At 37.7% G+C, this 17591-nt stretch overlaps 1 protein-coding gene across 2 annotated transcripts in view; it reads right to left on the reverse strand.

Annotated features, from left to right (window-relative positions):
- HABP2 (hyaluronan binding protein 2) overlaps positions 1 to 17591 on the reverse strand; it is a 677235-nt gene that overhangs the window by 439723 nt on the left and 219921 nt on the right. For both annotated transcript variants that reach the window (XM_044055834.1, XM_044055835.1), the window contains exon 5: positions 106 to 222. In XM_044055834.1, coding sequence (XP_043911769.1) covers positions 106 to 222 — 117 coding nt within the window. The remainder of the gene's footprint in view (positions 1 to 105; positions 223 to 17591) is intronic.

Genomic DNA, 17591 nt, shown 5'->3' on the forward strand with positions numbered 1-17591 from the left:
TTCTGGGCAATACAATGTGCTACTTGATTAACAAAGGCATTATCAAAAAGCATTCCTTACTGAAAAAAAGAAAAAAAAGTGAGACAGATTTAAAACTGACCTTACCTCGGCTGCATGTGGGTGGCTTATAAGGATGAAAGCACAGACACTTGTAATATGGTGGTTTTAAGGTAATGACACAGTTTCCATGATAACACTTCTGCTTTTTGCAGTAATTTCTTACTGTAAGAATTTAAAAAATGGTAAATAAACTGTCAGTAAATTCTGTACAAAAATATGTTTTATTTCCTGTCATACAAATATTAGCATTTAATAGTACACTTTGGAAAATTTACAGATGCTTCCTCTAAACATTTCATTTTTCTATTTCTGGACCATTATTGCTCTAAGCATTCATTTTTCTTTTTCATTGCTTGCTTTATCCTGTTCAGAGTTGTAGGGGAGCCTCAGTCTATTCACACACACACACACACACACACACACACACACACACACACACACACACACACACACACGCACACACACGCACACACACACACACACGCACACACACACACACACACACACACACACACGCACACACACACACACACGCACACACACGCACACTCATGCACACACACACACACACACACACTCATGCACACACACGCACACTCATGCGCACACACACACACACACACACACACACACACACACACACACACACACACACACACACACACACATATATATATATATATATATATATATATATGCATACACACACACGCACCCACATGCATATACACACACAAACACACACACACAAGATCTTTGCACATAAACAACCTTCGCCCACTGGAATATACTGATTTGTAATAAATTGCATTTTTCTCCAGTATGATACAGTGAAGCATGATTTCATAAAGTAAAGCATGCAAAATTATACATGAGAGCATCTTTCAGTCTCCACTTAGGCATTTCTTTAAGACTGGACTGTTTATGAAAGGAAATCACAAACAATAAATTGTTACATCTTGCATGTTTACTGGTAATAAAATGCAGATTTCTACACCATATTGCTATATATATATATATATATATATATATATATATATATATATATATATATATAAATATATATTTATGGATCAGTGTCATTTCACCGAAAATTTCTGAAATAGGGTCCAAATCGCAGAAAATCCATTTTGTCAAAAATAGTACTCACAGTGTATCTGCCCTTTTCCCCACTGTAGTGCATTCCCGGTGTGAGAATATTAAAGTAGGGGGTGTGGGGGGGGGGTGAAGCCACCCACCCAGTACAGTTTAATATTGTCTAATATTGTTTTATATTGAGCAGTCCCTATTAAAAGTTAAGTAAGTAGTTTATAAACTGAGTAGGTGGGGGACTACACCCCCACACCCCCCGTATTTTAATATTCTCACTCCGAGATAGCACTATAGTGGAGAAAAGGGCAGATACACTGTCAGTACTATTTTCGTCAAAATGGATTTTCGGCGATTTGGACCCTATGTCAGAAATTTTCGGTTAAATGTCATAGACCCATAGATATATATATACATATATATATATATATATATATATATATATATATATATATATATATATATATAGATATATATATATAGATATATATAGATATATATACACACACAGACACATACACACACACCAGAAGATCTAAAGGCTGAAATATCAAAGATCATATGGTCGAGACCATATGATTGATATTTCAGAAGGTCGATCTTCTGAATTTGTAAAAAAAAAAACAAAACAAAAAAAAAAAAACAAAAGACGTTACTGCAGGGGGGCAAGCCCCCCCTGCACCCCCACACCCCCCTACTTAAATATACCAATTCCAAGATCTCGCTACACCAGCAGTACAGTGCAGAATGGGTATTTTCCTATTCCCTGCTGTAGAGCGATCTTGGAGATGGTATATTTAAGTAGAGGGGGTGTATGGGGGTGCAGAGGGGCTTGCCCCCCTGCAGTAACGTCGTCTTTTATTTGTTTTTTGTTTTTTTTTTTTTTTTTACAATTTCAGAAGATCGATCTTCTGAAATATTGATCATATGGTCTCGACCATATGATCTTCAATATTTCAGCCGTTCGATCTTCTGAAGTGTAACTATATATATATATATATATATATATATATATTTTTTTTTTTTTTTTTTTTACTTCTTGTGAAATGCATTACAGTTTTTACATACAATTCTAGTCAGAAACTTTTCAGTTAGTTTTAGATTTATTGCATTTATTCTGCTTTTATCATACCTGAATATCTGTGACACAAACATGGATTTTGCTTTTCTTCTTCTGCAATTAATGGTACTGTTTCTCTTTATTTATCCTTTTGAAATATTTAACCACTTCTACCTCATCCCAGCTCAGCTTTCTTTCATCCAGGATATGCATTAGATACCCCATTACTTCTCTTCATATTCCTTACTCTCTGCCAGCTCATGAGAATAAAAGGATAAAGGACAAACTATGGCCCACAGAATATATGGTCAATTTGGGACCCATGTCCTGAAGAAATCAGCAGGGGGTTGTTGCTGAAGTTGGCTCACCCATACCCAGTGGAAGAAGGAATTTTGCCCCGTTGCACCACTGTCTCCTAGTAGAGGCACAAGAAGGTACAGCAGTAGTACAGGTAATGTAGTACTCTTGGCCACATCAAGCAGTGCTTACACATTATAGCTAGGTTTAGGAGCATGTGCCTAAGAGTGTGTAGCCCATTGGCCTAATCTGCCTTTCCCTATTTTTGCATCACACATGTCACGAAAAACAAGGAACGAGGTGATGAGCTAACAATAATCATACACCCTATATGGCAGGGCATGGTTGCTACTCCAGATAGCTGTCATCACTGAAACCAATCACCTAGAGAGTACAACCACTGGTATTCCCACAGTTGATGGCAATTGTTGGTGAGGTGAGGTGAGGTGCAATCCTTTTGAATGGGAATGAATGAGCAATACTATTGATGGACAGTTGGCATAGAAAAGCATACATGCCTGATGTCACAGATTCTACACAGGTTCTGCTGCCATCTTAATCAAAGTCTCCTTGGAGACATAGCTCCAGAAATCTGTACATTACTTCAAATTAGCTCTTGCTGCAGGTGCAGAGTAATATATTCCTGCTTTTCTCTGCTTGTGTCGTTCATACTACATGTTGTTATCATAGGTTCATAGGTTGGTACTAGGCTATCGGCCCTAGGGCCTATACAAGCCTAGCCATAACAACTGATTCTAAGAAGTCAATCAAGTTCAGGAGACAAGATCGGCCCTTCACGAACCTAAACTGGGTGGGGTCCAGTGTTTGAAGGTTGCCAATGTCTTTGTTTATAAGTTCCATGATAATACGTTCCATGGCTTGCATATCATGCTCGTCAGACTGATGGGGCAGTAGTTCCTGGGATCCAAGGTGGAGTCATCTGTCTTTACTAATTTTCCTGTTTAAACTTTCAAAATGAAAAGAACTGCAAAGCCGCATGGATAAACAACACAGCAATGTTATAACATGATATACTTTTACAAAAATTGTGAACCATCTTAAAGAACCTTCCCGCTCCCTATGTTACCTGTTTGAAATTATTTACAGTACTGCAGCAGAAATAAATATTCCCTGGGATTCATTAACAATCATGTAAGCTTTGCACAAAGCTTGTATGATTTAAGCATGTTAGTGCAATTAGCAGCAGCACTAACTGAATATCCATACTGCTCATCACACCTACACATCTGCAAGCACCTTTCTGTGGCCAGCTCACAACCATGGAAAGATGTTTGCAAGCACCAACACAGAATGTAAACAAAATGACTTAGCTATAGGGAAACTTAATGTAAGAGCACAAGCTGTAGCCTAGAAAAAACAAGGACAAGTACAGTGAAAGGATGCTGAAGGAGGGCAAATGAAACGGGGGTACTGTACACAAATAATACTGGTTGCACTGCAGAAGAAATTAAGAGGGGAGAGGCATGGAGAAAATATAGTCGGTGCAGGAAAATATGCTGAAGTGCCAATGAAACATTTGTAACAAATAAAAGCTGCCATACTGATGTATAATGATAATTAATCTCTATGACAATACTTGACTTATGCACATAAGTAATAATGGACATGCTAACAAAGGATGTGAGATGGGCATAACGCTGCAGTGTAACAAAGGTGAGTTAATGTGATATACATGCTAATAAAATGCTGACCTGAGATAACGGCAAGGACAATCGATAGATTATGGGGTAATGCGTAGACTTCAGTTATTGCATGTGAGATGTATATACAGGGAATTTGTAAATCCTATATTTCCCCACTGCTGCTTTCACCGCTTCAGCATGTATGCACAAGAAAAAATTAACCTTACAGCTGTTGTGTCATGCACATCAGAACGGAATATGTTTTTGCCAATAACTGTTATATGAATCAACAGGTCTAAATTCATGTAAATTCTACATGGTAATATAATAACTTACAAAAGTGACAAATGGCAAACAGATCTGATGACGTTTCATGATTTCAAGCTTTCCGTGAGTGAATGGCAAACATTTCATACATTGTTATACTGGGCATGTTCATAAGGAATTACAGGTAATAGTAACAAAACAGCAGCAACAGACAAGCAAACGTAATAACAGAGGCCCAATCACACTTCCTGATGCTCTGGCAACATGCTATACAGTAAGAAGTGTTTTATGTAACCCCCCCCCCCACATCTGCCATAAAGCTGTATACTGTGAAGAAAAGAATTGCAGTAATAAATGTTTGTATGAAGACATGCAATATAGAGCATAATTATCTTGGAAATAAGTAATGCCTGTGAGCAATGAATGTAACAATAAACATCTGCATCTTGCCATTTTCAAACACATCAGGACAGATATCAGAGAGATGCATATCAGCCACGGACACCACAGAAATTCGCATATCAGACGTGTCACACATAACACGAGGCAAGGTAAAAGGAATACTAATGTAAGTAATGAAGAACAAGGAAATTTAAAGCAACAGAAAGTCAGGATAATGAAGCCAGATAAGGGCGGTGGGGTGGTAATTATGAATGTGCATGATATAATGAAAAATAAGAACAAATTTTAAGAACTGATACATACCAGGAAGTTTCAATGAATGAGTTAAATGGAGCTTATCGAAGGATATATTCACAACTCGATTATATTTTTTAGAAAGGCGTATTGATTTAAGTTTATATAATTATTTAAACATCACAATTTCCAGAATTCCAGTATTTTTGGAGTCCCAAAAATCCATAAAAGTGTTGACAATCCACCAATGCGACCCATAGTGGATGGTAGGGATTCAATTACTTCAGCTTACATGGAATACCTTGATTACTAGTTTAAAAAATATTAGAAAATGAAAACCAAATCTGTAAGAACTCTTGGACTTTTTTACAATATATGAATGAAGTCCAGTATGAGTCAACAGATATTGTTTGTGTCTTTCGGCTTTTCCCAAGTTAGGGGTCGCCACAGTGGAACTCCGGTCCGCTAATGATTGGTAGTGGATTTTTACATACTGGGTTACCAGCCCTGATGCACAACCTTCAATGAAGGCATGCCCCATTCACATATGCCTCCACACAGAAGACGCTCTAGCTGAGAATCGAACAGGACAACGTCTTGCTATGAGGCGACAACGCTACTGCAGCACCACCACCACAGTGTTAACCAAAGATGTTCATGATTTATATACTGTTATCCCCCAGGAAGTAGGTTTAAAATGGGTGAATGAAATATGGATCGGAAAACAAATGCCACAAGACAAAGTTAATCTACTTATGAAACTTTTGGAATTAATACCTAACAACAATTTCATTCAATTTAACAGCCATTATTATTTGCAAAAGAAAGGAATAGCAATGGGGTCACCATGTGGGGGATCATACGCGAACGTAGTCATGGCTTATTGGGAAAGAAAATATGTCTTTAATACTAATTATTACAACTGTATAAGGTCATATTTCAGGTTTCAGGATGTAATCAGTATCATATGGAAGGGGTCCCAAGCATTATTAGAAATGCTTATTAGGTATATAAATGACACCATCTCCTTTTTACATTTTACATGCAAGCATAGTATAGAACATATGGATTATTTGGATGTGAATTTATCCAAGGATAGAACTAGTGAGAGGTATGTGTCTTGTATTTATAGAAAAGAGACATATTCTAACAGCTTTCTTCATTATAGTAGTTCACATCCTGACCATCAAAAGAGATCACTATTAAGGCCCAGCTCATAAGGGCAGCCCATATGGTCACTAGACAGGTAGACATCTTGGATGAATGTGAAACGTTATGGTCAATGTTCCATAGACGAGCATATCCTGACAGAATGATAGATGAAGTTATAGAGGAAGTAAAGAGGAAAAGGGAGACTGGTCATTTCAAGCCTATTTTGGCTGAAGAATCTATGCATAGAGAATATGTAAATCAGAACAATGATAACAGTGGAACATCTTCTAATAATATGCTAGAATTATACGATCAAGTGGGGCATATACGACAAAATGATATGGTAAATAATGCTGATTTTTCTAAAGCATTAGTTGTCACATATACTGAGGATTATAGAACTTTAAAATGGGTCTTTAATAAAAATTGGCCCATTTTAATTGATGATCCACACACAAGAGACAAAGTAGGTGAATGACCCATAATAGTGTATCACAAAGGGTTGAATTTCAAAGATTCACTTAAAAACACTATAAGTGACAAAATTCAGGGCACCAAAGTTATTATGAGGTGTGAGGCATGTAATAATGGTGCCATAAAGTTAAGATAGGTAACAATTTTATAATACGCAAAATATAAAAGGCAAATATAACTGCAATACCAAAGCAGCAGCCTATATAGCAATTTGTGAATCCTGTCCAAGTTTTTATATTGGTAAAACCTAGAGCCAATTCAAGCAGAGACTGTACAAACACGAATATGCTATCAGAAGAAATAATTTGAATAATGCTTTGGCGAAGCATATATTTGATAATGCAGGGCACCATTTTTACATTTATGGTTAGACATTGGTAACCTTCAAACATTAGACCCCACCCAGTTTGGGTTCGCGAAGGGTCAGTCGTGTCTCCTGAACCTGATTTACTTCTTCAAATCAGTCTCCAGAGCCTTGTACAAGGGTAAGGTAGTCCACACAGCCTATCTGGACCTTGCCAAGGCCTTCGACACCATCCTCCACTCTGGAATCATAGATAAACTTACTAAGCTGGGCATAAATCCCTATGTCACTCGATGGGTTGCCAACTGGCTTACTGACAGAACCCACACTGTAAAAGTAACCGACTCCAAATCCGGCTCCAGACAAGTGACAAGCGGAGTACCTCAGGGTTCAGTCCTGGGACTGCTCTTGTTTGGCATCTACTTCTCTGAAGTACAGGTCAACATTAAGGGACTCTAGCTAACAAAGTTCGCAGATGACTGCAAACTGGGAGCCATTACTGAATCCCCAAATTATGTGGATATTCTACAAAAGGGCCTTACAGAAACAGATGCTTGGTGCCAGAGCCATGGGCTCAAGCTCAATGCCAAGAAGTGTATAGTTATCCCCTTTGGGAAAAAACTATGTACACATGAATTACCACATAGGTGGCAGTAAACTAAACAGCAAAAGTGTGATAGGAGACTTAGAAACACAAGTGGACAGTGGTCTCACCTTCGATAACCACATCGCCACAACAGTCAGGAAATCCTTCTATGTGCACACCTCATCGCTAAGGGCTTTTCATCCAGAAAAAAGGAGGTCATTGTCCCACTGTACTCATCCTTCATTAGACCCATCAAAGAGTACAATGCCCCATTTGGTATGTACCTCACAAGAATCTGCAACAACTGGAAAGGCCACAGAAACACCTCACTAAAATAATCACAGGCCTAAAGCAGATGCCCTATGCTGATGGACTAAAAAAACTCCAGCTATACTCTGTCGCATGTCGTCTACTCAGAGGCCATCTCTGCTTAACATACAAGGCCATGTCAAACCCACAGCTGTTGGACATGCTACACTTAAAGAAATCTCAATCTATCAGTGCCAGACACTCCAGGGAACTAAACTTTATCACAATGAACAAAACATGCTGGAGGGATAGGTTCCTGACCCAGAGACTCTCTGTACTCTGGAATAGACTGCCCACACATGTCAAGCAGAGTGCCTCCTTGGCCCTCTTCAAAAGGAACCTTGACAATTGGATGGGAGATAGGAAATTTACCTCAGGGATCACGTCAGTCGCCCTGCTAGACAGGGGTCCAGGGAAGTAAATATTGTGGGAAGAAATAGCCAGGGAATTGTTATGGCTAGGCTTGTATAGGCCCTAAGGCCGATAGCCTTGTACCAACCTATAAACCTATGAACTTATGTCATTGATAGTGTGAAGATGGATGAGAAAACTGCATGGATGTTGTACTTAGAGAAGAGGGAATTGTTATGTTAGGTGCATTTGCAAGCAGACAGTTGGCCAGGCGTAAATGAGTGTAGCTCCATAACACCTATATTGAAGCTAAAACCATTAGAGAGAAAGAAATTATAATAATATTTTAATAGTCACATGTCCACTCAAAAAAAAACATATTTTAAGATAGGTTAATATAAGGAGTATAGTAAATATGTAAGGTCATGTATTTAGTGGGGTAACTGTGTTTTTAAATGGAAAGGAAGTTTTAGGGCCAATCAGAAGTAAGCTGCTGTTATTTGAGTGTATGCTAAATTAATGGTCAATGTCTGAAGAAGTTTAACATTGTGTTAAACAAAAGTGCTAACAATAACTTTGATTTTTTATATTTTTTTATATATTAAAGTGCTTATGGATATTTGGATATCAAACCCATTTTGACTTATCATTCCAACAACTTGGAGAGTCGTAGTTGGATGTCACTGTAGTGCTTCTTTTTATCTAAGTCCATCATGTACATTATATTACTGTGAGGGATATGTACCTCTTCATAGTATGGGATGAGAAGAAAATCAGAGGTGCAAACCAGTGGATTATTAATCATACTTTCCTTTTAAGAAACTGTAGATACATTAGTTTGAGGCACTATGTGAAGCATTAATGATACATGCTAAATAGAATAGTTTAGTTGTGCAAGTATTACTGATACATTGCTTGCAATAAACATGTTTATCATTCTCATTTGTGTTTAATTTTACTTTCTTAATCAAAATGTTGTGAGAAATGGGATTTTGACACCATTGTAAAAGTATCTCTTAGCTGGACTCAAACCATTAATCACCTGTGTCCTTTATCTATAATTAGTATATTTAACGCCTTGTGGCACAGACGTAGGTAAGAGACAGGTGGAATTTCTACACTCAGTATTGTCCAGAGTGCTGATGAAAGCACACCATTGACTACATTTAATTTTTCACTTTTTTCCTTAGGCAGTGAACTATGTTTGAATGCTGAGGAGCAGAGAGCCAATGCAAAAGATATTAGAAAAAAATCAACCACAAAGAAAAAAGCTGACAGTAAAATGAAGAATTGGCATATCTTACAATAATCAGAGCAAGAAGTGCTTTATAGTGACACATTCATCTTTCTCACATCACCTTTTGTGGAGCACATTATCAGACCTATAGTTAATGACAAACAATGCAAAAGTGAATGGACAACAGCTCACATGTTGTTAGGAGTACTGATAGTTGATTTTTACAAAACAAAGTGATAAATATAAATGTGTGTAATTATATATTCATACCTCCTCTGTAAAATTAATAATTAATGCATTCAAACCATGTATCACCTGTCTTATTTCTCTCAATTCACATTGTGCCATAGCAATAGTTATCTGAAATGCAGAATTTTTTCAATAAGTACTATCCAGAATGTTGATGTCCATGCACCATTGCCGGACATGTTTGTACTACAAAAGGCAGCCCAATTGAAAGCAAAAAATAAATATGTATATTACTGTCATCACTGGCTTGCAGTATCATAACTTGCGTTACACCTCATGACTACAGCAAGTAGAGACAATATTCATCCTGTTCTTAAATATCTGTTCCCACACTTTAGAAACTATTTCTGACATCATGCACATCAAATGTTGCCATTAGAAAGATGTATAGATGATTTTAGTAATACAAGTCACAAGGATTATAGGTAACATATTCAGTATTTATCACACAAGCTTAGAGTGAGTAGGTAATCTTCTAAAATGTGTATCTATCCTTACAGCTGACACCATTATCAAAACTATCCTTGGTAACAATTTGAACTGCAGAGCAAATATGTGTTTTTTCCAAAGTCAGTGTATTTACAGCTTGTGCCAAAGACACAGGTAGACAAGTAGGTGCATTTTATGCAGTCATTACTGTTTGGCATGCTGAAAGCCACACAATGATGCCAGGCTCATTTGCACTACATAAGGCAGCCTAAACTAAACCTTTCACTTTTTTCCTTTGGTAGTGTACCCTGCTTGCATGCTGCTGAGAAAAAAATACTATTTAGAATAATTGAAATATGATCTGTAAACAGGATTCAAACACTGTACCATCTTTCTTATTTCTCTCAATTCACTTCATTTATACCTTGTGCCACAGAGGTAACATCTGTCAGATGCACTGACTGCAGTCATTACTACTCAGGGTGCTAATGGACGTGTACTGATGCCGGGCTTATTTGCACTACTGAAGGTAAACCAAATTAAATTTTTCACTTTTTTCCTTAAGCTGTGAAACTTGATCGGGTACTGCAATATAGAAGGCAATGTTAAATAAACAATTCAAAAAATGTATTTGGATAACAATTTAAAGGAACATGAAATGAATCAAAGTGCATACCTAGCAATGAACAGAGCAAATAGTGCGTTGCACTGATACATTCAGGCTTTTCACATCTCCTTGTCACATCACTACTATCATCTATGTCTTACAATATCAAGACTTTAGGTAATGCCATGGGAATGGAAAAGAGGACAATGAACAGCAGAAATGCTTTAGTTTTTCATACAGTACATACAGTTAATAATGACATAACTTCAAATGACATATCTGTCAGGTTTCTCACTTCCCACCTCAATACATTCATACATCAAAATGAGTGTCAATAGTTATTATGACCTCCCCAGTAAAATTATCTGTCAACAGGTTTTGAACCCTGCATCACCTATACTGTTTCTCTAAGCTCACTTCATTTACACCTTACGCCACAGAGACAGGTATGTTACAGCTTGAATTTCATCACTCAGTACTGTCCAGAATGCTTGGGAAAGCACACCGATGCCAATGTCAATTGCACTATTGATAGCATTCCAAATTAAATTTGTTAGTTTTTAACATGAGAAGTGAACTGCCATTCAGTGCTACTGACCACTGCCAGTCAATGCAGCACAATGCCAAATGGCATGCAAAGGATAAATTATTTATTTTTATTTATTTTACATTTCATTACCGGGAAATTCCAACTGGACACAAGTCCTTTTTCAGAGGAGACCCGAAGAGAAAAGCTCCACATATAACAGAGAATACTAAAGTACAATTTCACAGGTTAAGAAGAATAACACTATACATTTTACACCAAATAAAGCTAGGATAATAGTTTAAACTGTACATCAGCTAAAATAGGATAAAATGGTACACTATACAGGTGCAGAGATGAAACACCTTTAAGCTGTACAATCAAAATAACATTCTGCTTGACATAGTATTATAATAATATAAAATATACACCCATGCCTATGCTTAGAAGAAGTGGTAACTGTTGAGAGGAAGAGAGAGGTATGAGGAATGAGACTTGCAAAATAAAGATAAAGTCTACTGACTGAGAATAAGGGAGGAGTGATTACCCTGGGTGAACAAGAAGGAGATGTAGATAGATGAGCCAGGAGAGTCACAATTACAAATCCAGTTAGTTTGTATGTGCATTTTTAGAGATTTCTTAAACTGAGCTAAAGATGTTGTGGTTGATATATTAGTGGGCAAAGTGTTCCATTTTTAGCTATAAAATTTGAATAGAGGGAGGCTCCTGCAGAGTTATTGGCTTTAGTTACTTGAAGGAGAGGTTTACTGTTGGAGTGTAGGACCCTAGTACTGGAGTAAGAGTGTATTAGGTTTTGTAATGCAGGGGTTTTATCAAGGTGGTAAGGAATCTTATGGGCTAGTATAAGCTGGTTGTAAAGTCAAAGATGGGGAAGTTAATGAAAAAAAGAACACATTTTGAAACAAGTACATTGCATGTACATTTCTGATGTTTCCTCAACGTGGTTATCTTGGAACTGTAACCTGTATGGAAAGTGTGACAAAGGCCATTGATGAGGGCAAATCTGTGCATATAGCGTACCTTGACTTGGCAAAGACTTTTGACACAATCCCACATTCAGGCATTACTGATAAACTTAGCAAACTGAATGTAAACCCCTTCATTGCATGATGGGTTGTGAACTGGTTCACATATCAGACACACACTATCAAAGTGGGCGACTCCACATCAACCAGCAGACCTGTTACCAGTGGGCTGCTACAGGTGTCAGTGCTGAGCTCCCTACTCTTTGGTATATACTTCTCAGACATTCAGGTCAAAACTATAAGGTTGTGGCTGACCAAGTTTGCAGATAACTGCAAACTAGATGAAATCATTGAATCCCCAAATTATGTCAGTATATTCCAGGAGGGTCTCACACAGACCAACGACTGGTGTATTAGTCACAGTCTCAAACTGAATGAAAAGAAATTCATAATCATCCCCTTCAGCACAAATAATGTCCCTTCAATCTATCAAATCAACAACAATACCTTAAGTACTCACAAGCTGGTAAGGGACTTGGGATCACAAGTTGAACGTGACCTTTACTTCAACCACTACATGTCTATCATTGTAAGGAAAGCTTTCTATGTAGCCCACTTGATTAGTAAAGACATTACCTCGAGAGCAAAAGATGTTATAACCCCCTTATACTCAGCACTTATCCAGCCCATAATTGAGTATAATGCCTCATTTGGTATGTACTGTACTAAGCACTTGTAGAAATTAGGGAGACCTCAGAGGTTTCTAACAAAGGATATCAACAGTCTTCAGCATGTGCCTTATACAGACCAATGAAAGCCCCTATCACTACACTCTGTAGCACATAGACTTTTTAGGGGAGACTTATGCCTGGCCTACAGAGCAACCCAAGACCCAAACCTAATGAACTTAATGCACATCTGTAAATCAAATGGGTCTAGAGCTACTTGTTCCAGGGACCTAAATGGCCTGCAACTTAAATAGGACTTGCTGGAGGAACAGATTTATCTCCCAGCTACTGCCACATCTTTGGAACAGGCTACCAATTCATGTGAAACAGAGCACCTCTATGACACTGTTCAAGAGGAACCTGGATGAGTGGATAGGGCAACGTAAATTCTTACCAAGGATAGCACCCACAAGCCTCTTAAACGTGAGCAGCCATTACTAAATTCAATGTTGTGTATTGACTAGTACTTCTATGGGCTTAACATGACCTCTGGGTCGATAGCCTAGTAATCTTCTATAATCCTATGATCTTATAATTTAAAACATCAAACCAGGGTATTAAGAACAATCATTTCAGATTATTTCCCATATTTGCCACAAACAAAGACATATATTATCTAACAGAAAAAAGTGTTTAGATGTACTCAAAATGTGACTTGCATCAAGTCTCATTGAAAGTGCAACAGAAACAAGTTATGAAAGTTGTCCTTTCTCATTTGCCAGTAAATGTCTGGATGACTGGGACATTGCCAACAGTTAGGCTACTCATGTATCCCCACAATATTAAACAAGAGTACAAACACTACAGCTGTATTCCACTCTCTATTTATGGTGCCTCATTCCCAAATCTATACTTTCCTAAGAGCAATGCTGTCTCATTCTTACTGCATATGGTAACTGTATCAGTGAGTAAATGTACTCCCTTGAATATGCACACCATATTTATTAAGATGTAATGACTCTCATCATTAAAACAGCATGTAAATGTTCAGAATGTTGCTCTCCTAACTCAGTCAATGTACTTTCAGACTTTTTGGTAAGTCTTCTCCCTGACACAGCCAAAGTAAGTCTACAGCAAAGAAGAGAGATGGTAAAAAATTGATTATTCCTGCAGTCAGACTAATCATTGGTACCTCCAAGCCATTAGCTGGTAGCACTTCTCAATGCTCATCAATGCAATGCTAGGGTGTGTGCATGCAGGCATGTTGCTCCTTATACCATGTTTACCATCCCTGCACTTAGTGCAGATTGTGGTTATTCAGGAATGCTAATGATTTAACACCTCATTTGCATACTGACAGTGCTCAGATGGCTGAATATGCACTATATAAAGGTAATTGTGTAGCTAAGGAACTTGCATCATAGTAGAGAGACTGTTTGCATCCGGAGAGCTTGATACTGCTCAATGCATTTTGATGAGATTTATTTACTTTGTAAACTGCCTTCTTGGCAAGGTACATTGTTATTTTTTACAGAATACTTTTACTTTAATGTTAAGGATGGATTGCAAACCAAATACAACCATTGTTTTATCTGTTTGCATTTTCTTTATCATTTACTGTTAGCATAGCCCATGTATATCATTTAATTGTCTATATTATAAAGTTTGGTAAAGAATGCTATCTGACATAATTGTATAGGCTGTATTTTCTAGGAATTTGAAAAGTTATTGCAGAAGAGTGCAGTATAACCTCATAGAAAGTTCAGGCATTTTTACATATGAAGCTCAAATAATGTGTTAATGTGATATCTGCCTGGCTCCTCTCCACACCGCTGAAGATGGCACTATAAATTGTTTCTCCATTTCTGCTTCTATGGTATGAATTAGTATTGTTAATGCTGCAATGTATTACATGGTTACACAACTGTTGTTTGCATTGCAGAACTGTTATAATTGTTATTTTATTTATTTTACATTTGTTAACCGGAATGGTCCGACTGGATGAGGTCCATTTACAGCGGAGGCCTGGGGAGAAAAGCTCCACTTAATTAATACAACAGATAATGATAATAATACATAATGTAAAGTAAAAACTATGTTATTGAGCAGTATATTGTGCATAATTGAACAGTATGCAAAGAAAGATCATATCAGCAATATATACAAGTGACCATTAAGTTAGTCATCAAAATACAGAGACAGAGATCACAACAACACTTTTATCGAGGGTCTGATAATTGGAGAGAAGAGAGAAAGATGGTGGCAGCATACATTAGGATTAAGTAACACATGGACAAAGCCAAGAGCTAATAAGATGAGCCTTAAGGGAGTTTTTGAATTGTTTGGTATTAGGTGCAGAAGTCACTGAGAGAGGGAGATTATTCCAACGTTTAGCTATACTGTGGGAAAATAGAACTTTACATGCTGTGTTGTTGGCTGTGGAGATAGAGAGGAGTGATTTGTTGGCAGAGTGGAGTGGTCAATTTGGAATGTAGTCAGTCAGTAGCTCCCTAAGGGCTGGATTATTAATTGTGTTGGGTGGCTGTCCTAAGTTGTGTGTAGTCATAGGCAGCATTACCTTTTCAATTGCTTTATGCATGAAGGATGCATACATTCATACATAACTGAGTTCACAGCCATCTTGTCTGTTTATTATAAATTTAATTTTGTGACTGCTTTCTGTTTCATCTCAAACAGGAACATAGCACCCAAGACATCTGTATCCTGTAAGCTGGCATTCATCAATGCAGAAAAAAAATGAGATAATTACTTAGGCCTTCAGTTGCCACACAGTTTTTCTCCTATGGAGAGGTGGAGGAGACAAATCTCCCTAAGACAGAATATGGTAGCAAGTAGTCAACAACATTGATGGTGTAGGACAGCATGGGAGAACTTACTCCCAGATATGACACAAGGCAAGTGATTTGAACATCTCTACCTACTATAGGGTGACTACAGTTGCCCAGGAATGGGTGGCTATGGTAGACTGTCCTGCTACCAAACCACCACTGACTGAAACAGAGGAGTTCCTGTCCATGATCAGAGATCCAGATAGCTTATCAGAGGGTTAACACAGACTCCCTGATGTTGGTGCTGATGTGGATGACAAGTTCAGAGTGTCTCAAGTAGAACATCCAGGTATGCAAAATAAAAATATTGTGTCTATATATCTTTGCATATGTATATCTTATATGTCTGATATATCTCAAGACAGCAATAAATGTGAGATAGATGACTCAGTATAAAAGAGATACAGGAAGATGTTTGGGGGGGTTCAACTGGTCAATAAAGTTTTGTATGAGAACATTCTTAATCTGCACATGTAAAGGGGATTGTTCTCTGTTTCTTGTTTCATTTGCATTGTGATACTTTTCAGATTTATTTTTTCTCCCTTCCTAACATACATGGACATCTGGACTGGGGTCTAAATGACCACCTGCACATAGTAATCATTTTTTTATTGTTATTAGTGTATATATAAGTTAGATTTAGGTCTAACTGAGAATAATATTTGTATTGGTTTAGCATCTCTTATAGTTTAACATATCTTTTATTTAACACATTTTTATTTATTTTCATTTCCCTATTCCTGTCTTTGTGTTTATTGTTTGTTATCATAGGTGATCCTGACAGTAGCACTGTGGAACTCCTACCACCTGATGTCAGACTATCAGCAGCTTCTAATGGTCAGTCTGACACTGAGATTGTGGCTCCCATTTCCCTTGCCCATATTCCTGACACAGTTAGTATGCCTACATATACCCATAACACAGAGGCCAGAGACACAGTTTAGGTTGAGGGTGACACAGTTGATCAGGATAGTGTGATTACTCAGGTTGCAATGCTGGTTGGTTCTCCACATAGTCATTGTGAGGACGAGCTGTCACACAGGAGGATTAGTGGAGGTGCATGGAGGAGGTCTGCTGTCCACCCTCCTCCCCATACAGGTGCCACCAGATGTATATGTAGGGCCATAATGGAGACAACAGGCACATTCAATAAGGGCCCTGGAAGAGATAGTGTGAGCACTAAACATCATGCATTCTGATGTGTGTGACTCAATGAACCATGTGGGTGACTACTTGGACAGAATGAATGACACACTGGATCAAGCAATGTCTGCGGTGGAACATCTGCTGTGTGAGGGTGGGTATGCATGTGGATGCATAGCTGCTACATCTCCTGGTGTTAGCAGATGTTGCTGCAACAGATCTGTCTCCAGTACTGCTGTTTACTATCAAAAGATTGTAACCGACTTACATGACAGTCAAATAACCAACATTTAGATGTACAACAATCATAATTTCACTGTTACAAATGTTGATCGCTTAAACTTGTGAAAAAAAAAGTAGTTTCACCTTTAAGAACATCGATCATGTGATGTTGTGTATTTAAACAGACGATAAAAGCATTATGTGTTCAAGGAGGCTGCTGAGTCATATTTACTAGTCGAAAAAGTAAATGTACAATACCTGATTGTCAACTTTGTTTAAGATACAACTTTGGAAGTCATTACATGATATACATGTGAAATTACATAACAGAAAGGATGTGTTGTGAAACACATTTATTTAATTGTTTTTTGCTTAGGTAACTCATTTTGCAATGAATTCTACAGACAGTCATTAAACCATTCCCAGTAAACTGGGATCTGTATGCAT

Source organism: Protopterus annectens, chromosome 14.part0 (assembly GCF_019279795.1).
Source record: "Protopterus annectens isolate FY-2018-M chromosome 14.part0, PAN1.0, whole genome shotgun sequence".
Taxonomy (NCBI): domain Eukaryota; kingdom Metazoa; phylum Chordata; order Ceratodontiformes; family Protopteridae; genus Protopterus; species Protopterus annectens.